Source organism: Maylandia zebra, linkage group LG22 (genome assembly GCF_041146795.1).
Source record: "Maylandia zebra isolate NMK-2024a linkage group LG22, Mzebra_GT3a, whole genome shotgun sequence".
Lineage (NCBI taxonomy): Eukaryota > Metazoa > Chordata > Actinopteri > Cichliformes > Cichlidae > Maylandia > Maylandia zebra.
In genome coordinates this window covers 8,916,597-8,939,784 of record NC_135187.1, presented here as the reverse complement: position 1 = coordinate 8,939,784, position 23,188 = coordinate 8,916,597, and the positions used below count along the sequence as shown (strand labels likewise).

At 40.9% G+C, this 23,188-nt stretch overlaps 1 protein-coding gene across 25 annotated transcripts in view; it reads right to left on the bottom strand.

Moving 5' to 3' along the window:
• The window catches only part of pleca (plectin a), a 105,178-nt gene that overhangs the window by 12,599 nt on the left and 69,391 nt on the right, over positions 1–23,188 (bottom strand). For 11 of the 25 annotated variants that reach the window (XM_076879004.1, XM_024798406.2, XM_076879006.1 and 8 more), the window contains 31 exons: positions 22,912–22,973; positions 19,991–20,005; positions 19,308–19,397; positions 17,237–17,314; positions 17,056–17,148; positions 13,144–13,310; positions 10,351–10,466; positions 9,902–10,008; positions 9,448–9,567; positions 9,244–9,339; positions 8,587–8,714; positions 7,914–8,007; positions 7,665–7,819; positions 7,139–7,505; positions 6,703–6,780; positions 6,360–6,521; positions 6,165–6,269; positions 5,967–6,062; positions 5,685–5,810; positions 5,350–5,502; positions 5,026–5,180; positions 4,807–4,933; positions 4,034–4,217; positions 3,843–3,863; positions 3,100–3,257; positions 2,832–3,010; positions 2,589–2,727; positions 2,145–2,501; positions 1,850–1,933; positions 1,660–1,764; positions 988–1,086 (listed from right to left, as the gene is read on the bottom strand). In XM_076879004.1, coding sequence (XP_076735119.1) covers positions 988–1,086; positions 1,660–1,764; positions 1,850–1,933; positions 2,145–2,501; positions 2,589–2,727; positions 2,832–3,010; positions 3,100–3,257; positions 3,843–3,863; positions 4,034–4,217; positions 4,807–4,933; positions 5,026–5,180; positions 5,350–5,502; positions 5,685–5,810; positions 5,967–6,062; positions 6,165–6,269; positions 6,360–6,521; positions 6,703–6,780; positions 7,139–7,505; positions 7,665–7,819; positions 7,914–8,007; positions 8,587–8,714; positions 9,244–9,339; positions 9,448–9,567; positions 9,902–10,008; positions 10,351–10,466; positions 13,144–13,310; positions 17,056–17,148; positions 17,237–17,314; positions 19,308–19,397; positions 19,991–20,005; positions 22,912–22,973 — 4,016 coding nt within the window. Of the gene's footprint in view, positions 1–987; positions 1,087–1,659; positions 1,765–1,849; positions 1,934–2,144; positions 2,502–2,588; positions 2,728–2,831; positions 3,011–3,099; positions 3,258–3,842; positions 3,864–4,033; positions 4,218–4,806; positions 4,934–5,025; positions 5,181–5,349; positions 5,503–5,684; positions 5,811–5,966; positions 6,063–6,164; positions 6,270–6,359; positions 6,522–6,702; positions 6,781–7,138; positions 7,506–7,664; positions 7,820–7,913; positions 8,008–8,586; positions 8,715–9,243; positions 9,340–9,447; positions 9,568–9,901; positions 10,009–10,350; positions 10,467–13,143; positions 13,311–17,055; positions 17,149–17,236; positions 17,315–18,762; positions 18,781–19,307; positions 19,398–19,990; positions 20,006–22,911; positions 22,974–23,188 lie in introns of those variants that run through there. The other 14 variants (XM_012924120.4, XM_012924130.5, XM_012924133.4 and 11 more) reach the window with 4 other exon arrangements.

Genomic DNA, 23,188 nt, shown 5'->3' with positions numbered 1-23,188 from the left:
CTGGCTTTGCTGCTTGTCTTTCTCTTTAAAACTAATCTTTGAGTTTTGGACGTGTGAAAACACCGCTCCCATTCAGGGATTTTAAAAATCTAAAGGCTAATCAGAATGTGAAATCTTAATTTGCTGTGGTGCTAAACAGTACCGTCAACAATCAGCTACATTATAATTTGATTTATTAAGGCAAGAGAAACAATTATAATAGCTTGCAAATCTCATTAAATGACAATATCTAGACTTCCAAAACCAACATCTTACAGTAAGCTGATGCTCAGCCAGAGAAATTAAAGTTCCTAAGTTATTACTGAACCAAGAACACCGTCAATAATGAAAGATTTCCAAATACGCGTGAACCTTCCCTTCACTACAGACACGAATCTGACGTGAAGACGAATGAAATGGGCTGAGAGGATTGTTTTTAAATACCTGGTGCTTTGGGGTTAATTCATCTCTTAAGCACGTGATTAATACTCATCATGACAAAGCACTGGCGAGCAGGTCAAAGGGATCAAACAAAACAGAAAGTTAGAAAGGAAGAAAAAAGGGCGGGGAGGGGAAGCAAAGGTAAATTTTAAAATAATGCATCTGAGAAGGTAGGAAGCCTGAAGCCTTTAAAATACGAGTGTGGGGGGTTTCAGGAAGAAATGAAGAAGTGATTATCAAATTTAAATTGTTGGAAAAGCAGTTGAGCAGTTTGAAAATGTGACTGAATTCAGGGCCAAATCACAGTCATGTTTACAGATCGTGTGAAATGATTTGGCTAAATACACATAGTGTCGGGGAATGAGAGACATATAGCGTAGTGGGGATGTGATGTGCGGTAACAGTAGGATGAAATTGTTTGCTTCAGCACTGTATGCCTAAAATTATGTCTGCACTCTTGGTAACAGACACACAATTTTGATGCTGTTTGATGGAAAACGATTTGCCATACATTACATTAGTGAGGACTTAACTGCACTGTTGTGTCTACTGAGTGTGCACACTTACCTCTTCTTCCTCCAGGCGGCGCTGTGTGTCTGTGATGAATTTGATGTACTGACTGGTGAGAGTCAACAGCTCACTGTAGCGTGTTCTCAGCGTAACATACTGAAAAAAACAAAGTAAAATTCACTTCACTAAATCGAATGAATGATTATTCTTTTTTTAGTCATATATCCTCATATGCGATGCTCTCCTCTTGACTTTTAATGTGAGGAGAAAGCAGAATGTATTCCCAAAATGCCAAAATGGGCAGAGGTGACAATTTCGGGATAATCATTGAGTTAGTTTCATGTTTAAAGAACAAATATGCCTGATTAACAGTCTTCTTCAACATAATTAAATACAAGCAGCTTATAGATCTTTATTGAAGCTGCATTTAGTTTCCCTTCTGTTAGTTTCCATCATGTTCTGCTGAGATTTGCACAGATTTTTCCTGTTGGCAGCTAAACACAGTGACAGGTTAACCATCATGAAAGCTTCCCCTACTTCCTTCACAGCCAGACTGTTCAAAAACTGTTGGTCCTGCTGTGTCTGACTGTTGAAAGCTAGAGTCAATCAAAACATGTCCCGATATGTTGGACGAGGAATAAGAAATAAACACGCTGTTCAGTCCACATGAAGTGGAACACCTGGTCCACCTACTGCTGGCAGCTCAACAGCTGTGTTTGTAAGGCCTACCTCCTGAATGATGTTATCGGATGCACACTCCATTTTGGGCTTTTTCAGAGGAGATGCTATGGGATCCTGGAGGGCTTTGTAGGTCAAAATCTGGAACTCGTAGTCCTGACAACAAGAAGGGGGAAAAATTAATGTTAAGTTAAGCAGCAAACTTTTATTTTTTTAAAAGTTGAAAATTTTCAGTATTTACTTTGACAGAGTCGATATAAGCCTTTGCATTTTTCTGGCAATTTTCAACCTCCTCCTTGTTTTTCTCAATTTCTCCCAGGAGTTTCTGTAAATATGATTTAAAACAGAGAATATATCATGATTAGAAACTATTTCAGTGCATACTTCACAAACCAAGCATGATTCACACCAGGGGAGTCAAAAATATAAGTGGAGTGAATTTTTTTATTTTTTTGTGACACCCCAGTGAACACCAGAGGGCATGATGACTCTTCTACGCTTTGCCCCACACAACTTATTCTTTCCCTTTACAATACCTTCTCCTGTGCCAGCTGCTCCCTGAGAGCCTTGCTGTCCCCGATTGGCACAGCCTGAATTTTCTCCTGCCTCTGCTTCGCTTCTTCGAGCCAGCGGATGAGCCACTCGTAACTTTCGCGGTAGGAGTTCATGTTGCGCCCCAGGAGGCCGAGCTCCCGCTGCCTCAGGTCCATCTGTGCAAACACAGCTTGCCACCGCTCCAGGAGGCTTCCGACCAGTTGACGGTAATGCTCCAGATCAGCATCGCGCTCGCTGTGAATCCTCGTCATTTTGTCATTCATAGCCGTCGCCCTCCTAAGCTCGTCCTGCAGGCGGTCGAATATCACCTGGTTGGCCTCTGCTTCGGCACGCATGGACTGCACACAGAAAACAGCAAAATTACCACAAAAATGAAGCAGTCTGACACAGAAACAAACCTGGAAAATGCAGAAACATCTTGATACCTTCAGCTGACTGCGCTGATCCTCCACTTCCTTCTCATCACCAGGAACTTTACTGACGTCGCGCAGACGAGTCTCGTAACTCTTCAGCGTGTCTTCTGCATCTTTAGTGTTTCTGATCACGACATCGATCGTCTTCAGCCTGAAAACAAGATGTTCGCACTTTAGGAACAGCAAAAAAACGCAAACACATAGCTGTGGCTTAAAATCCATCAGCAAGTTCTTGGGAGAATCGCTAAGCCTCACTTGTCCAGGTAGACCGAGGAGAGGCCGTAAACATGATCCATCTTCTTCAGAGTCATGTCCAGTTCAGAGCGCAGCATCGGGGCGGAGCTGGACTGCTGAGGAGAAGCCAGAACCTCCTCGGTCTTTTCAGCAATGGAGCTCAAGTCGTTCTTCAAGCCCTCCAGCTCAGACTGCACTTTCTGTTACAAACAAACAGGAAGATAACTTGCTAGACGACCACTTATTGTTTACTCATATTTATTTCTGCATTCATCTTTGTGTTTTGCACCATTTGCTCTGCCGTCTTCAGGGCGCAGGCTTTCAGTGGTTCCTTGTCGACAGGCTGGCGGAGACGCGTCACCGTTCGATTCTCGCAGCCTTCCAGCCTCAGCCGAAGGTCCTTGATCTTCGTCAGGTAGGTTTTGCACACAGTCTCGTCTTGCTCTCCTAGTTGGAACAACACATATTGGATTTTATATGTATTTAAAAGACGACTAAATCTCTTTATATAAGCCATTTTTAGCAATTTAAGAATTTGAACTAACTGTAAGAGGTGCAGTATTAGTTTCAGGATCCTAAAAGTTAAAGCAGTTATTTCACAGAATTGCCTGTGTTTCTCTGGATGGTTAAATTTTTGTTAACCAATTTAATCTCCTAAGAATAAAAAAAAAATTCTGATTTCTCAAAAAATCATAAATCTCATTAAGCTAGATTAGAATTTTCCATGATCTGCAAACTGAATGTACTTCTTCATGCATTAATTGTTCCATGTTGGCTATATTTCATATGTGTTAATTTGATCAATTAAGTGCTTTTTCCATTCGTTGATTAATAGTGGGGATCAGCTGCCATTAAAATCCATGCACAGAGACAGGAATGCATTGATAAGTGATGTTAGGAGGGATTCCCAGAATCTATGAGGATGATTAAGTTGATTGAGGTGAAGCATGAAATGAAACATGACAGAACAACAGCTCTCAGCCATTCAAAAGCTCCTAGCGCACATCGGCCACTTTATTGGAAACACCTTACCTGCTCTGGGTGGCACATAGTCTGAAATGTGAATGCAACAGTCAACTTACACACAAATGACTGAAACACAACTCGTGCAAATGAGAAATGATTTTTTTAAAAATATGTAAACAGAACACAGACATGAAAATGTTTCAGGAAATGCTGAGGTGATAAAAGAAACTGATGTTTCAGAAAGAAACTGTGCAAACCTTGCTCTGCAGAGCTGACCATTGTGTTGTAGTGCTGGTTGGCTAGGTTGTAGTTGGACTCCACCTGCATACGATCCTCAGCCCCAAACATCTGGGAGTCCTGGCTGTCTCTCAGGAAGTCCTGATAGTGCTGCTCCAGGTTCCTCAGTGCTAGTCGGTACTCCTCCACCCTCAGCGTCTTAAACTACAGTGGTAACAAGGATGGTGGCTGATATCAAACATTATGAAAACAGCAGTTCAATAGAAAGCTGTGTCTGTATGTACAGTACCGAGGAGAGTGCAATTATCAACTATAAACCAAGTAAAAATAATGTTTCATAATGTTTTTGAAGAAAAATCAATTGATCGTAACAACAAATCTGCACATGCATAATCGTTACCTATCAATATTTTGGGGGGAAGTTTTTATGAACTGTTTTGACAGCAAATTGATATACTAGAGAATAACTAATGTGTACTGTTCTGTTCAGCAGATCTACTGACAGGATCTTGAGTTAATCTTAATCTGTCTTACCCAGATATCCTTCCACGTATCCTCAGATACCATCTAGACACAGTTCGCACTTCCATTTCTGCATAACATGTGCAGCTGAGTAATCTTTGAAGTTTTGCTGTCTATTATTAGCCCCATTAGAGTTTTTCTGCCTCACAGGCATAAATCTAATGTTATTGCAACATGAGGTAAAATGCACCCCAACAGCAGTCATTTCAGCCCTGCTTTCATTGATACCACCAAAAACTATTTTCCGAAAGGTTTCACATTGTGCTGTTACCATGCTGATGTTCCAGCTTTTAATGATGTGGATGTCTCTCATCAGGTACTGCCAGGACAGCAGGCTCTTCATGTCCACAAACAGCGTCTGCCACATGTTCTGCAGCCTCTGGAGGTTTCCGTCCAGCCTGAAGAACGTGAGGTGGAGGTTAGTCTCCAGTGTGTGCACACACAAACGTGCGCATGCGTTACAAATTCAGCCGGGTGTTCTTTGACTCACCCGGCAACACTGTTCACAGCGTCCCTGTTGGTGGGTGGAATCAGGAAGCAGATAGATGGGACAGACGCCTCGTTGCCTTTATCATTCAGCACCTTCCACTTGTAGGGCTGCGAGTTATTCAGCAGAGCGCATTCATCGCCTCTGTGGACTGTGATCTGGAAGAAGATGAAAACAGCAGCTCATAACTGGCTAGATTTTACTGTATATTTTTTTTAATGTTATGTCCTTTCAGCGTAATAGAAGTGAACCAAAGCAGGACACAAGTTGAAACTCAATTAAGAATTTCACACTCACCATAAACAACTTAGGAAGTCTATGGCTTACCTCCATCTGCTTGAAGTCACAAACAGCCTGGACGGGCAGTTTTCCCTTTATCGGAGTAGCAGGGTTACGTGGTTTCAGCTGGACGATGGTCTTGGCTCTCCGCTTCAGGCCTTCCAGGTGAGTTTTGAACTCATTCAGTTGCTCTTTCTCATCCTGGGAAGAGCACATAAAATTCTCAAACTCTAATTCAATAATTCAAAGACATGCCGCCTAAAACGAAGCTCCCACAAACAGAAGAGTAAATATTTCATGCTGCTTTAACGGTGTGGATTTGTTTGCCAGTTCACAGTTTCTGGATGAGCTTAAAGGAGCAAAACACTGGTGAATAAACCCACAGCTGCATCCTGAAGCAGATCTTCCAGCCGTGTGACCGTGATGGTGCGGTCGCAGGTGTACTTCCTCTTCATAGTGTCTTGGATCTTTTTAATCTTCTCCTCTGCCTCCTTCACGTCAGAGAAGAACTGGATCGAGAGAAAAGTAGACCAATTAAGCTGCAGTGGTTTAAAACACATTAAAAACCTGCAGAAAGGGACAGATTTAGTGACGGCCAGCTAACTCGCCAGACATGCGGAGAGCAGTCTTTAAGTGTGGATACCTTGTCATGCTGATAATCATACCTGATAGTAGGCAGTGTTTTCTTTCAGGTGAGTTTCAATGCAGCAGCACAGCTGGAGGATCCAACTCCACTGAGTCTGCAGGGCTCCAGTGAAGGCCTGAGGAAGAGGAAGGATGGAAGGGGAGAGAAGAAAAAGCACATATGAGAAGAAAATAATAATTTATATTTAAAGTTCAACAACATGTGCTCAGCGTCCCACCTCGATGGTCTTCTTGGCTGGGTGTCCGTCCCTCAGCAGTTTGTCTCCTGTGGTCTGGACACCGTTCACTTTCTTCTCCCGGAGCTCCAACTCTCTCATCAAACCCTGCTCCACAGAAACGACAACCAATCATATCAGTACCATCGTCATAACAAGAAATGAGAAACCCACAAGAACATCTCAGTATTACTGTACCGAGTAGTTTTCTTTCTTGGCTGCCATGTTGGTGTTTCGCTCGCTCCAGTCGTAGTTCACCTCCTCTTCCTCTTTCTCATTCAGCCACATCAGCTCTTTGGTTGCTGCAGTGACAAAGGCATGAAGCTGGTCCATGTAGCGCAGGCGAGCCTTTGAGGAGTTCTACAGTAATGGTGACACGTTAGGAAACATTTTTGCAGGGTTAGGAAGAAAACTGGATGGTATTTAAAACATCAAGGGAAATTTTCAGGGTGTTTCTGAACTTCAATGAAAACAGCTGTCGAGTTTGACCTCTCTACAAGACAACAGTGTTTTTTGATTTTAGCGACTCGTTCGTATTTACCAGGAGCTTGCCGTATTGTAGCTCCAGTTTTCCCAGATAGTCACGGTAAGCAGCTTTGCTGGCAGGTGAAATCTGACTCTGGAACAGATGAGAGACGCCGTAGAAAGAGATCATTAAGAAGAACTACTGATGAGAGTTCAGTCTGTTCAACAATTTCCACAGAAAGTCCACATTTCAGTTCATAACTACCCAACACGTTTTTTGCTTGTCATTGCTGGTGTCTCATTTATGAAACATAAGGCTTCCAGGTTAAATCCACCTCTTTGCAAAATCTCATTCTTTTACACAAATTGCCGGAAAAATCCAGGATGTGTGCAGCGATTCAGAGGTGGACACTAAGCTAACGCTCTACTGCCAAATACCAATTTTCCTCCTGAGATTAAATCTCTCTCTGCCTCATCTACAACACTGTCGCAGATACTTGGTGCCAACATACCTCATCAGCCTTGGCTCTGTCTATCTTGGAGCGGAACTCCTCCACACACTGATGGAGGCCTCGTTGGCTGCCCAGCTGGGACTCCACGCTGGGAAGGTCCGAGCCCCACTGCCCTTCGTCCACCCGTCGCTGGTTTTCCTCCACCCAGCTCAGCAGATCCTGGATGTAGCGCAGCGTGACTTCATCCAGCTCGGGCCGCACCCTCACGGGGGCCTGCTGCAGGACCTGGGCGCTGTGGACCTGGGTCGTGTGGACTTGGGTCATGGGGATCTGCGTCATGGGGATTTGTGTGATGGTCACACCTGACTTGAGGCGCAGATTGTACTCGCTACGGAGGTTTACAAGCCGCTCATGGAGGCGATAAACTCTAAAGACAGAAACATGTGATGAAAAAAACGTTCATCAATTTAAAATGTAAAGTTCTAAGATTCACTAGTTTGACATTTAAAGTAATTAGAAAGGAAAAAATTGACTAATTAAATTGATTAAATCCCATGATGTCTGTAGAGCTTGATTTCTTTTGTACCTGCGATACATTTGTTCAGCTTGAAGGTGGCGTCCATCTTTTAGCAGCTGAACGTCATTGAAGAGGAGGCGGATCATCCCTTCTGCTTTTTCCAGATCTGCCTCCATCTCTGCTGTGTGCTTTGCAGGTTTCCCTGAGCTCATCAGCCTCACATCCTTCAACAGACAAGTTTTCACATCTCTTTATTTTACTGCAAATAATTTGCACAAAGATGCTTTTATTGGCTGTCCTTAAGAGTTTGTGTCTCACCGTCTGCAGCAGAGTCTCCACCTGGTTGAGCTGCTCCTCGCACACCCCTGACTCCATCTGGACCTTGCTGACAACCCTCTGAAGTCGCTCCAGCCTGCAGGGAAGATGAAAGGTCAGAGGTCAGAAAAGAATTCAAACAGTGCAAACTGACAAGCAGGGATTTCCCTACAGGATACTTTCTCTTCTTTCTCAAAAGTAAAAATGTTAATAATAATTTAAAAAAGAAAAACTTTGAAAGGATATATTAAAGCACTCACTCCGTCTTCTGGCGGAATAAATACTTTAACGCATATCCCTGATGCATGAAAGCCATGTTGTTGCTCCTTTTTGAGCTGTGTGTGCCCAGCAATGCAGAGATGATCTGAAACAACTAAACTAGAAGCTGTGCCCTCCCTTCCTTGTGATTAGACAACTTTATGAGAGACTATTTAGTCTAAGGCTATTGCCATGGAGACGACACAGCCATCATGTGTTTGCCCTAATATGATCTGTACTTACTAATCCACAAAGCCGACTCAGTTTAATTTTATTGCCAAAGTGGACGTTATCATTAGGAGATGAGTCATGCTCGTGGTCAAACTGGAACAGTTTCCTCATGCTTTGTGGTTTTGCTGCCGTTTTGTGCTTTGGCAACACAGCGCATGTGATGAGGTTTGGATAACAGCCTGGTTACCTCTCAAATTCAGTCCTGAGGAGACGCTCCCTCTCCAGGATGGCGACATGCAGACGACCCCATTCCTTCTCCACATCTAAAGGGTGATAACCTGGCGGCACTTTGACCTGACCAGCCTGAACCGCACCCTGCGAAAGATAACAAACAACATACAAAAAAACATAAGATAATATCTGTGATCATTTAAGGCCTCAAATTCTGCTCAGTCTCAGATTATTTATCTTAAGCGATAATTCTGTGCTCCAGGGAAAAAATAAACATTTATAAAACTGGGTCTAATTTATTGATGGTGGGAAGATTTTCCTTAAAAGATTTTCAGACTGAAGGGGTACGCTCAGTGGGCCGTGGACATAGCAGTATTTGGAAAGATGTCCTTTAATTTATGTATTTTTTTAGTGACTTTTGTAAGCGTGGAAAAACAGGTGGGATTTTAGTTTATTACTGCAAATAAATGGACACTATTTTCTATTTGTTTTGCACTTTGCTTTTGCAAATCTATCTTCTTTTTATCTGTCGTTTACAAATATAGAAATGTATTTGGAACCAAGACTATTTGTTATGTGCTGCGGTTTGGTGGGATAACTATTTAAAATATTAGCCTTTCATCCCTTCATATTTTTTGTGACTGCTGATTTTTGTTCTGCTGGGAAATCTCACCTCAAAAGACTTGAAGATGTGTTTGGAGCGGTTCTTGTCTGCCTCTTTGGCAGGAAGCTCCGTTTCCTTGAACTTCAGAAACTGACGCCAAAGAACCTGCAGATGATAAACGTAAATAACAAAAGAACAAAAAACACGTTGATCGTCAGCTACTTGATCTGTGTCACACTGATTCTTTCAGATTGTAGGACGCGATCTAGTCACCTCAATCTCTTCGTAGCTGGTGGGGAACTTCCTCTCCTCAAAAACGAGGATGTGGTGTCTGATCCACTGCAGCAGCATGGTGACCAGCTCATAGTACTCCTGCCAACGCAGCTCCAGCTCCTGAAGCACAGATGTTCAAAATAATTACATGCCGATGTTTTCCAGATTGTCCACATGTGATTTCTTTTGTGCTAAATTTCTCAGGCTGCAACTTCAAAATTAACAGGATGATCATTTCTATGTATTTTACATATAATAATAATAATAATAATAATAATAATAAGTAAATGCAAGCTTATAATGACTATAATGCAAGCTCAGGGCATTTAAATAAGAATAACTCTTAATATTGCATTTATATTTTGCATTTTACTGCTGCAGATAAAAGGCGGCACCCGAGATGTTGCCTCTGCTGCTGAATAATTAATCAGTGATGACAAAAAGGTGGGCTCACATTGGCTTTGACACCATCCTGGACGTCTGGTACCCTGGGCATGGCATCATACAGAGAGGACACATATGTGATGATGGATTTCTCATCTGGATGGGGCACATCGACATCTGTACAGAGCAACAAAGACGGAAAAAAACTGTCATGTTTCAGGGAAATGAAAAAGATGGATGAGTGGTGACTTGAAGTTCCTTAGCTACCAACTTGAATACCAAGTCTATTTGTGGGACCTCTGAAATATTAAAACACAAAAACACTCACTCATGTATTCGTTCCCGTTTTGCAGCATATAAATATCAAACTATTAACAGCTAATACGTAGATTTCCACTCGTACAGCAGTGCAGGCAGGAGAATTAAAGGAAAGGGAAAACGCTTTGCCTACAATTAAAAGTGACTAAACTCATGCTTAAGTGTTCCCTAAACTAAATGTTTGAGGGTGACTGTGCTCACCTTCGGGGTCCAGCAGTCTGGTGACACCCAGCTCTCTCTCTGCCACGCTGAAGGCCTGCTCCAGGTTCTGCTGGTTGGACTGTCGGTACACTTGACTCATATCGATCAGAGAGGGTCTGCAGGCAGTAATCAGCCAGGAAGAACAGTGAGCGGAATCAGAGCAATACACTTTATTACTGCTGATCCAGATTTGATTTAAATGATAGATGACAGCAAGAAAACATGAGGTTAATTAACAAGGTTGGGCTTAATCTGAGTGTTAAATTATAAAAAATGCCCTAAAATGTGCAAAAAATATCGGTTTTCAGTATAAATATCAGCAAAAATGCTTCTGAAAACTATTTAATAATCCCATTTTTTTCATGAAAACACTAATTGATAAATAATCTCTGAAGCTCTATTGACAGGTTAAAATGATACAAGTTACATATTTCATGAGTCAAGTTGCTGGAGGCTAGCTGGTCACGTCTAGTATCTCTATTACAATATGAAGGGCAGGCAAAGACAAGACTTGCTACCACAATGAAGATTAAAATTAAACAACACAGACAGTTTTTTTTTCTCTGTGCACTTTGCCAGGAAGTTTACCGCAATGTAATAACATGCGGGAACAAGCTCAGAGCATCTTAAGGGATCAAAATCCAATAAACTTCAGAGAGAAAGGTTGCATAAGGACACAGAATATCCAGTAAATTCTCCATACACTTCCACAACTCTCTGTATGTAGTACTCCTTTTGGGGTTCTCTGTCACCATAGCGCGCCTGTCTGTAGGAGTGTCTTTCTCTGCTCAGGTGCATGACGTGACGCTCTGATCCTAGCTCCTGCTCCTCGCTCTGGGAGCCTCGACTGGGGCGGGCACATAAGCTGTGCGAGCTTTGACCCGAGTCAAATGAGCTCTCGGTGGGAACATCCTCACAGAACATGATCACCCGCTCATCCAGGTCACTGAGGGAGCCCAACGTGCTGCTGGAGGCGCTGTTCAGACGCCTCTTCGAGCGGAACTTTCTCTTCAGGCTGTGCATCGTAGTAAGAGCCAAGTTTCCAAGCTTTGATTTTGCAAAAGCAGAAGCTAATTAAAAAAAAAACCCAAAACGTGACGCAATGGAAACCAGTTAGAAATTCCAGTCTTGCCGCTTCCTGCTGGGATCCAAATAGTTATTGTCCGTTTTCTTATTTTGTTTTTTTAGAGTCCTCACTGCAGTCCTCAGCACATCCTTCTCTTCCTCTACCAAGAAAGAAACTGTGGCAGAGGAGTTCGAGTGCTAGCGTTTTGCTGTAACCTGCCAAGCCTCCACCTCCAGGGCAGCCCTTTTTTCCTCAATTTAATATGATACACCCGTTCTGTCTCTTATTTCACAGAATAATGCCAGCTCAAGTCGACTTTCTAATAGTGTGCTGTTTTGTCTGCCATGTGCTGCAGGAGCTGGAGGTTTGTGCAAACAGAATCAAAGTGGCACTCCACCCAAAGTACATGTTTCGAGCGTATAGTCACCTCCTTCGGGTTTGATGGGTGGCTGTTAAACACCAGTTTCCTTACTGACAAGGACAACGGCAGCTGTAGTACACTTAAAGTCACGACACTTCTTATAGTGACAGTTTTGAACAGCAGCAAATGGTTTATTTTGTTCTATTTTTTACTCATACATACAACAAAATAAAGCATTTCCATCCGAATTACTTTCTATTTAACCTTATTTTGATGAACCAGAGATTGTTTGGGACATGTTGAACAGCAGAAAATCTGATTAAGCTTCTTTGGAAGTTATGTTACATCCAATAAAAACTCCTGCAAGCCACATGGTCAATTATATCCTTTTATATACGTCTTTTCTACTCTTATAGAAACTTAAATAGCTTTGCACAAACTGACCACAGATGGTTTTTAAAGCATCCTTTTATGCCGTACAGTACAGCGTCTGACACATTTTAGCCTAAACTACCTTATTTAAAAGCTGTTTATTGTGCCTGAAAGTAAAATTTAGTGCTTTTAAAAGCATTTACTGTGCAAGTGTTAATTACTGTATTTAATCACCAACTGTTAAGGTATCTGTCAACACAAATTCTTCAGTTGTGACTCAAGCACAAGCAGCATGTGCAAAACGATGCACAAAAAAAGGAAAAAGAAAAGTAAAGATATCATAACAGAATATCTGAAGAGACAGTTTATTACTGCTTCAGTTATTGTACCTCCTTCACAGCAAGGCACGCACAGGTGGACTTAATAAGAGCTCACAAGTTAAATTAAGTGTCCCAGTAAATCATAGCATTAAAGACGCAAACAAAAATACATAATTTAACTAATGAAATTATACTAATAAAGTTACAGTTTGCTGAAAATCATGCATTTAGATGTAACTCATAAATGTTAAATACTGGAGTTTAAGGAAATGTTTTTAGTTACAAAATATCTGAATTCAGAATGAATGAATGAAATAATGAATGAAGTCTCCCTTGACTTTTCTCTTAATGTTTGATTTATAGTAAGTGTTCCATATTTGTGTCCTGACAAGTCCAACACTGCACGAATGCCAAATTCAAATATGAATTTAGGATTGCTGCCTGGATCTATGCCGATAAATAAAGGAAGAAACAACAACGTGAAATATGCGAAAGGTTAAACATGTAAAATTCCTGCCTGCGGTGTTACAAGATCCCCAAGTCCAGGCAAGTCTTTCCAACTAGAAAATGTGTCTGTGACGCTTGAAAAACACCTCTGTGCTACAAATGGCCATGATTTCTATTCACGCAAGGCCGAGTTAAAATCAAAACACCTCACTGAGGATGCTGCTCACCTGTGTTTGTGTATGATGGCGTTGAACAGCTTGCCATCCCTCCAGCTGCCGGTGAAGTTGTCGCAGCGCAGGCCCTGGTATCCCTCCACCATCCTCTGAGACCACAGCAGCAGCTTCTCTTTGGCCGTCATGTCGTCCGACTGACCGTTCACCTGAATATCTGAGATCTGTAGGGCAAGACGGGCAAACAGTGAGTCATACGAACTACAGAGATCTCCTTTCATATCAGTTAGACTTGTGTTACTGTGCTCACAGCTCGTCTGTGGCTTTTCTAGACAACTTTCTCCCATTCAGTTCTTGCACAAAGGTGGTATTAGCTAGTACACTACCATTTTTTTCCTGTTCTTGTTTCCTTTAAAGAAAGCGGCAGAGATGCAACACTATATAATAGGAATTTTAAAAGGTGATATTTATTAAGAGGTCTTCTTTTCCTGGAAGACCTGGAGGTGGTGGCTGATGACATTTACTCTAATGTCTCTGCTTAGACTTCTTTGCTTACAACCCGAACACGGAGAAAGCGGCAGAAAATGGATGGATGGGATGATTATTATTTTTCAACTTGTCTTGAGTTTCACATTTAAAGATTAACTGAGACTGAAATGCTAATTGGAGGGCAGAGTAAAACTTTCCCTGCTCATTTCTTCCAGATTTGAGATGAGTCACATTTTAAACCTCAAATGTTACACGGCACTTTTGCTCGGAGAGCTCCTGACATCCATTAAGCTCGCTTTTTGGAGGATGCTTTTTAATTACACGAGCAGAAAACAGTAATTTTAGAGCGAAATTGTTTATGAGCAACTGAGTTGATGATCTTCTAAAGTTACAGTGTTGTTGTGCCAAACAAAACTTTACAATAAATGTCTCAGTAGCTGTAAACGAAAGTTGGACCGTGCAGCAGAAACACCACAGGAAACGTCTTTTTTTAAGAGCTGCGAGGCTAAGCTATGAGTCACACGAGCATGCTACCAACGTTTCCCACAGCAAAATGGTTGATCTTCATAAAAGAAGAGAAAGGACAGAATAGACCACTTTTTAGAGTTTCAGCTTTTGAACTCCTGGACATGAATTTTACTGCTCACATTTTAAAGCTGTTTGACGGAGTGTGACCATTAGCATGAATCCATCACCCAGAAGTTTCCCAGTGTGGTACAAATGGTGCTTTTGAATGTTTTTGGTATTTGTTTGCCTGGTTCACGTACCAGATGGGCGGAGGTCTCACCTAAACTACGCACATGCTGTAACAATTAAAGGAAATCTTTTGGAAAACTCTTTTTGCCTCTTTTCTCAATGCAGAAAAAACAACCTGCTGCACGATTTAACAAAACATCAGCAAGTTTTTGTTGTCTCTGTATTAGAACCTTCTGACTTTTAACAACAATAAGACCCAGAAAACATTCAAGAGTATGATGAGTCTACTATATTTTAGTTGCTGGTGATGCATTAAGCTTTAAGTGATCAGGTGGAATCATATGTGCAATTCTGATATTTTCAATAGTAAACATGTACATGCCATGGATTTGTCAATCTAATGTTAGTTTTATGGATTCATTTGTCATCATGGAGATGTAGGCTTTTTTAAACGATTTTATTGTAATTGTTGGTAATTATTCTACAACTAGGAATCTTGTTCTGACTATTTTTCAGATGTTTCTGTATTTTTAAATATTTTGACTTATTCTGTACATATTATTTAAAATATTTATGACAATTTGATCAACATCAAATTAAAGTAAAAGTATTACGGAGTCGCCAGTTCATTCATATTCATACATAAAAATGCTTGAAAATCATAATGCCGTTACAACAATTTCAGGATATAAAGTAAGCGTTCCTGCAGGACCTCGCTTGGTCGTTTTAGTCGCTAGAATCATTTGGTTGTTTTAGGGTTAAGTGACTTCCATCGCTCTAAAATTTCATGGTGTGTAAGTGGAACGAGCGCAGCTTCGCCACCACAATCCGTTTCCAGTGTTTTGGGGAAGGCTGATGAGTCACAGCAGAAGTAATAATTTTACTTACATTTTTTTGACAGGAAAGGGTGGAGAATGGAAAAAGAAGGCATTTCTTCCTTATGTTATTTTTCCTTGACGAGGGAAGCCCCTGTGCTACAACGTGGGCACAAAATGACTCAGACAGCGGGTGGAAACCGGACCTCCACCCTCGCTGCCTCTCGTTTTAAAACGTTCCTCTTTCTCTGTCACGAAGCCGGACCATTATTTTTTTTATTAATAGACAAATCACCTGTGTGCATTAGTCAGCTGTGAGCTGCGCCTGGGGAGCTCAGAGGAAATTCACCATTGTTTTTAATAACAGCATGTGCTGAAAAAAATTCTGGATTTGTTTTGATGAAATAATGTCTGCTAGATGACTTTTTTGCTTTACTGCTTTACAGCAAAGAGAATATTCAACCTTTTATGCACTGATTAGCAGTGAGTGACCATTTCTGTTTTCCCCACTGCAAAGCTTCTGAGGAAGGCCTGAGCTTCCACGTCTCCTGCCAGCTTTCCCATGGGAATCACTGAGTCATACTGAGGGACACAGAGACTGATCCCACATGCACATCTCAACATCACAGTCATTACAGTATCAAAGAAAGTACTCCCACTCTTTTCTCCCAGATGAGGAAGACATCTGCCTGCCGACTGATTCTTCCAATGTGGCGTGTGTTGCTATAGGCAGTATAAGCAATTTTATACTGTTTATGTTATGAAATAGGAAGTTAAACCTTTATATTTAGTTTGGTGGAAACCTATATAGCTATAAAAATGCATCTGAAATTCACAGGCATGTGACAATCCATCTTCTGCCAAACGTCTAATAACAGAAAACAGAAGCAAAATAATTACAATGAAGTATAAAACGCATGTTACTCATCCAGTGGAATAATCAGATCTATTAAGTGTGCAGTTTAAAAGTAAAACACATCATAGCTGAGGAGATACGACTCAGCTGTCCCATCAGGCATCAGTCAGTTCATGCTGAATACATGCTGAGAACTCGGAGTTTGAGCAGAGCCAGGGCACTTACAAAATCCTGACTGTAAAGCTACAGAACAGTGAAACACCATCAATACAAACAATCAGCTTCTTTATAACAGCTAAGCCAGGAAACTCGACCCAACTGTATTTATGCACAAATGCAAGAGTACAGATAAGGTTTGTCTGCTGCTTTGCTTTGCTACTCGTGCTAAAAAAAATCGAGAAAGTTTTGAACTAAAGTGTTCGAGTGCTGTTACAGAGACAAGCCATATTAAAATAGCCTTAGATAACAGGAAGGCTTCTTTGTGCAGTTCATCACTGAAATAGGAGAAGCTAATAGTAAGTGTGGTCTCTAATCCCATTGTTGGTTATTAGCCAAATTAATTATAGGTAGCTAGCATAGACATGCTAACAGCTAATCAGTTGCTGGTCGCTGTCGACAGTCGTGCTGACAATGATAAATCATTAATACCTTTCCAAAGAACAGTTAAGTGCAATTATTCATGAATTTGAGTGAAAACATCATTGCTAATAATTATCATTAAGTCCTTTAACCACTGCATTTATGGTATCATGGCAACCTCAGCATGAAGTAGCATGTTTGTTCAGACCTGCTGTGGAATGAGTCAGAGCTGTGGTTTGTAAATAAAGTTTTAATAAGGAACAAAAAAAAACTTAATTTTGGGATAATAATTACCTTTACCCATTTATCTAATTTATGTTTTTTAATTAGATTTGGCCTGTGATTCTATAGGTGTCTCTTGTGTTCCATATACAGTAAAAACTGCAGTTCTCTCTACATTCATTGAGTAAAGGTTGGTTTGTTAACGTGAGATTGCCCAGAAGCATTATCATAGTGACTGCCAATTGCTTCTAGATTAGCTTTACTGCCATACAGTAATTTACAGCAAAATGACTTATGAGTGTCCTACATTACCTGGAAGTGAAGGATGATGGTCCATATCAAGCCAAGGGTCAGCTTGGGGTTTCCATCTGCAATGTCATCATTCCTGATGTTGACCAGTTTGACCTGAAAGGGTGTGGATACAAATATTTTTACTGTGCTGAATACTAAGTAAAATAAAACATAATATGAAACTGTTATTTTTCTTAACTACCTGTCTGTGTTTGAGAAAGTCCAGGGCGATCTGGACATTCTGCAGCTTGTGGAAGCGCATACGGCCTTTCTCCCGAGGCTGTAAGAGACCAGATGAGACCAAACATGAAGTGAAGGGAGCACTTTAGGTCAGCAAACAGCAAAGCCCCATGACTGAGGAACAGGTGTTTCAGGCTCCAGTAACACAAAGATCCATTCTCTACTGTACATATTTTCACAGTCATGGACTCGAAAACTTAAATTTAAAAGAAAGCAAATTTGAAGTGTGATTCAAATTCTGCGTGTTTGTGATCAAAGCGTTCAGAGCTGACCCTACAAGACCCTGAAGTGCATCAGAGATCCAGCCAAGATGTCTGCAGGTGAAAGCATGATAATGAATGATAAACATTCTCAGTGATTCTCCCAATCATCAGTCACAACTCTTCTTTTTTTTCCAAGACCTTTCAAACACTGCTCCCTGGATAATGGATTATTACACTTTGCCCCGAGTCAACTGATGACTGATAAATGTTGCTTTTCTGTTTTTAGCTGCAGTGCAATCCAATCAAGCAGATTCCATAAGGTTCAAGAACTCTTAAGCCTTAGAAATTATAGGAGTGGCGATCCTGACATGCACTCGTGCTCCAAGTTCTAAGCTGCAGAATTAGGTTGTAGTGACTTTGATTTCACTACAGTGTAAGAAACCACCATTTGAAACTGATAATAAAATAAACAGTTATTAAAAGGACAAGGACAATCAACTACAAATAAGTATTATAACAGAAGATAGAAATTCATACTCTCTATCCTGGAAATCTCCCAAGTCAATCAACCTTTATATAACAGGAATGTCTAGCAATGTTTTCAAAATCAATCCTCATTGCACAAGCACATGCTATGACTGCTGCTGGTATATTCAGCCATTTTCCATTGATATAATTGTCTTTGGATCTGAGACCAGACATGACATGAAAAGTCTAAACATACTGACACACTGAGGTCTTTGGGGAAACTGCTGATGCACAAATACGAGCAGTCATAATGTGGTTTCCATGGTGAAGTGATCTAAAAGTGGCATCCATCCTGGAAGTGATCCAGAGGTGCACCAGGAGAAGATCTTGAAGGTGAGACTTGACAAATTAAATCAGGCATGTTTCTTAATTTTTATGGGTGGAGTCTTTGCACTTTTTATGATACAGCCCTTTAACGAGGTAAGGACATAAAGCTACATTAAGAACAAAAACAGTATATTTTTCTAGTTTATTCTTTTCTATTCTTAAAGAAAGCTAACTTTAATGTTTACTTACGAAAACGCTAAAATAATTACTACAAATATTCTGAATAAAGCCACCAATTTAACCACATGTTTCCTATCATGGCTCCTGAACCTGCCAACTCACTGACAAAATGAAAGAGGACAATGTTGACACAGAAAGGGACAATACACAGGGAGTGTGACCATCATCATGCACGACCCAGCAGCCACCTGGGGTGGTGACACATGCTACGCCCGCGGAGGCGGCCAGCCACAGTCCAGGCGCCACTCACCAACCGCACGTTCCTCACAACGTCACGTTCCCTCGGCTACCACAGCAAGAGCATCGCAAGAGAGGAAGGCAGAGGCAAAGGGGGAAAGGTCAGGGCAAAGGTCAGCAAACAGGAATTAGACAAAGGAAAAACCAGGGATCAAACAAGTCAGTGCAGAGAGGTTAAACGATGGAAGCAAAGAATGAAATTAGTGTTTTAAGGTTACATCACCAGAAGGTGTGTTCCCAAAAAGACTAGTGCTAAGCTAAGTAAAGTAAAAGAGTGTGCACAGCCTCAGCATGTACTGAAATGTCCAAAAATCTCTAAAGAATTAAAGTCAACACATGCAGAAGTGGAAAGAAGAAATCCAGAGTAATATCTGCCTTATAAACATTTAAAGCGGTTGAATTAACAATGAGTAGACTGGACAGTAGAACAAAGATTACAGCAAATACGCTGAGTAGGGCAGTAGAGCTGGGATGATAAGAAATGCCTAGACAAGACAAGGGGGTTACAGAAGAAGCACAAATTCTAATATCGGAAGTGAAATACCACCAAAAGCTTACCAGAGTCTCTCCAGAGAGCACCTCCAACAGGGAGATGAGGTTGTGTCCATCTCTGAGGTCCTCGTACAGGTCAGTGATGTGTCGCTGGGCCTGGAAAGAAAGGAAAGAAACCAGTTTTATCAGTATTGATGCATACAGGGACATTATTTTTTCATTCAGACTCCCATGATGTCAGCACCAGTGCTGAATCACTGCACACGACACAAACAGTTGCTGAGAGTTCCTCACAGTTGACAACGGAAAACAAAATGTAACTTTATAACTCACAAATCTCATCTACAAACAAATTAAGATAAAAAGAAAAACGTGAACACACAACAGTGGCGGGACTGCTTTTACCCTCTGCCTTCTGCAGAAGCAATTTGCTCTGGCTTTTTAAGGATTTCACCCCTTTTATTACCTGCCACAGTAATAAAAGGGGTGCTCCTTACTATTATTTGTAGTTACACTTTTGAGCTGTTGTAGCCAAAGAACATGCAGACACATGCTGCACTGCAGAAAATGCTCCAAAAGTAGACAGAAAAGAGCTGAAGTCAGCGAGGGGAAGGATCAGAGGTTAGCAGTAAAAGAGGGTGGATGAAAGGGAGAGAGGGCAAGGGAGGGTAAAAATGTCAACACAAACATGCAGGGAGGAACAAATGTGTGTGTGTCCACGCAGCTCTCTGCTCACAGACAGCACCTACCTCTGCCTTCCAGTGCTGGTGGGAAAGAACAGGAGGACAGGGTGAAGGATGGAAAGAAGAAACAGTTTGATGTGAGAAGATGTAAAACATAAAAGGACAGTGGGAACAGCGAGACAGATGGTGTGATTTGATGGATAAACAAGGACAGTCAGCTGCTTTCCGTTTCAAATTCTTTAATTTGATTCCTTCTATCCCTCAAACTAAAGAAACATGTGCATGTCGCTGTATTAATTTTATTATATGTACTTTAGTTCTCTATGATCTGCACTGGTTTCAGTGGGATTGACCCAGCTAAAAAGGATTTATAAAACACAGAACAGCATCTGTTTTTCATTCCTCACAATCTGAAGTGAAGTGTAAAACAAGCTACAGTAGATAGCATTTATCAGACAGCTGACCGTGAGACTTACAGGCCTCATAGTTTAATCTCATGACTCTGTTGTGACCATGAGTCCAAAGTGACTCGAGGGCCAGACTGCCTGAAGTCTTTTGGACCTAAATCAGAGGGATTACCCGAGAAATAAACAGTGACTATGGACAAAGCCTGGGAGTCATCTTGGACGGAGCCTGGTATCACAGGATACACATGGACGTCAGCAGACATTCTTTAACACGTTTCACTTCCCGTGTTAAAACAAGGATTCATCAACATGAAAGTGTTGTAGAGACGCAACAAGGTCCAGCTGACACCGCCCAGATAGGACTGGTTTTTTTTCTTTCCTAATCGATGGTTCAATTTTAAATTAAATATTAAAAATAACTTGTTTAATATAACCTGATCAAAAGCAACTTTCTTCTGTTAGGCTGCTCTTTGCAAACAGTAGGTGTGATCCTCAGGTGGGCGGGGCCTCAGGCACATAGATGATCATATAAGGATAGGAGCTCTTATTAACATCAAAAGGAGCCAAGAGCAGAAAAATGCTTAAAGCTGAGTGTTTACAGCAGTCTTGGGTCTGAGCTTTTGACTCACGCTGACTTCATTATTTAAATCTTTGGCCACGTTTATACTTCAGCTATTTAAAAAATAATTATGAGACAGAACCAATCTGCTTATAGAAATATAACACCTGCTAATACTAGAAACCTGAGATTCCAACATACAAAGTTAGCGTTTTATTTCTTTATTAGTTTCCTGTTGTCATAGCAACATGACAAGTTTTTTTGTTTTTTTAAAGGATTCTTTTAAGAAATCCCTGCCTTCTCCACTTATGAGTAACACAGTGACTCATAAAATGACTCAAATGTAAACATTTCCTGTCTTATGTCATAGATGTGAAAATTCAATTTGGACTTTCCTTAGGTTTTGGATGGTCGCTCGGAATAAACTAACGAACTAAAGGCACCCATGAAATCATTTCATTACAAGTAATCATTACGTTTTAAGGCAGCAAAAATACATTTTAAATTATTCTTATTTCTAATTACTACATAAAAATTACGAACCAGTAGCTCATTAGTTCAAAATGTTCTTACATTTTACTGAGACAGACTCCCTCCACATTTTAAAAAAACTTTCATTTTGGAGTTTGTGGTTAAGGATGGATCAGGTGACCCTGAGCCATCCCTTATTGATGCTGCTCTAGGCTTAGGCTGCAAGTGGACTTCCCATGATGCACTGAGCATTTCTGTCAAGGTTTTTATCTACCACTGCTGCCTCGCATTAGACTGTGTCTTCTCTCACTTTCAGTGTGTGTTTTTTCGTATCTTTCTAAGCTCTCCTTTTTCTTTTCCGTCACAGCAGATGGCTGCTCCTCCCAGAACCTGGCTCTGCACTGTTCTTTCCTTCCCACATCACTTAGTGCTGCTCATAGGGGCCTTCTCTAGGTTTTCTCCATTACTTTCCAGCATAACACGCCTAGAGACGTTGTTGTGATTTGGCTAAATCTAAATTGAAGTGAACTGAAACTCAGGGCTCCTATATCTTGCTAATCACTTGATTATCCTCTGAATTACACAGAGAACCACAAGTTCCCAGAACTGAAAATATCTATTAGATATTAAATCACTCATTTTGTCAGACCATCGGTGCAAAACTAAGATATGTTAAATTTATGTTGACTGTAAAATTTATGGGCAGCAAATCAGATTTAAGAAGCTGAAACCAGTTATTATCTTGGTGTTATGCTTAATAAATCAGTTTAATTATTGCTATTATGAAAGCTGTTTTAGTCGGGATAATCTGCTAAGTGATAGCTACCAAAAATATTTCTTACTGTAACAGGACTTTGCTCCTCACCTAGTTAGAAGCATTTCCTTTTAAGGGTAAGGGTCAGAACATTTGTTGAGTGTTGTTTCAGACGTATTTAACACTGATCGCCTCACACTGAATCAAATACTAATTCAACGTGGAGTCCTGGAGTTTCCTGTCCCCCTGCACAGTCCTGATGAGCCGCCCCGACCATCTGGATTCCAGATGCGTAACCTGACCGAGCCCAGGCAACGATACCGCTCTTCCCGAGCGCCAAGCTAAAGTGAGGCCAGGTGCGTGTGACTCACCCCCTCACATGCATACAGTTAACGGAAAGAGCGCGGTTGCTATTGTATCTGTTGTTCACCTTTTCCAAAGCTTTTAAAAGGAGGTGTGGAGAATCTAAATCTGATTTAGTTTCAGATTCTCTTCCAGTTTTATCTTCAGGTAATGTTTCCCAGCAGTGAGATCAGATAGCGCCGCATCTCCTAAGAAAACGTTTTTGTGTAATTTAAGTTATTAAAACCAGATGGGATATGAAAGAAAGTCCAGCTTTTTGGTGTTATTTGAGGACAGCAGGAGACCTTTTTACCTACCATGGAGAATTACAGTTGAGTTATAAACTCCACATGACGTAAACTTAACATTTTAATAGGTTTTTGGAGATTTTTAATCTATCTGCAGTGAAATGTATGTATTTTCATGGGTGAGGGTTGTTTGAAGCAGAACTTACCTTCACAAGGTGCTTGTTGACCCATTTTGTGAAGGTCTTTTTCTGAACTCTGTCCCGTTCATCTGTGGAAACACAGCAAATATACACTCTGTTTAATTTATGGTGTTAATTTAAGGGATTTTGCATTTTTAACAACTATCACTAATCATGTATTACAAACTCAGTGGTCCAGACTTACGGAAACAAACCATAAGCACAATTATTAAAAACCCCCAAAAAGAAATCTTGTATTTGGCTTTTCCAAAACAAACTACTTTACGACTGTCTAACCTGCCAG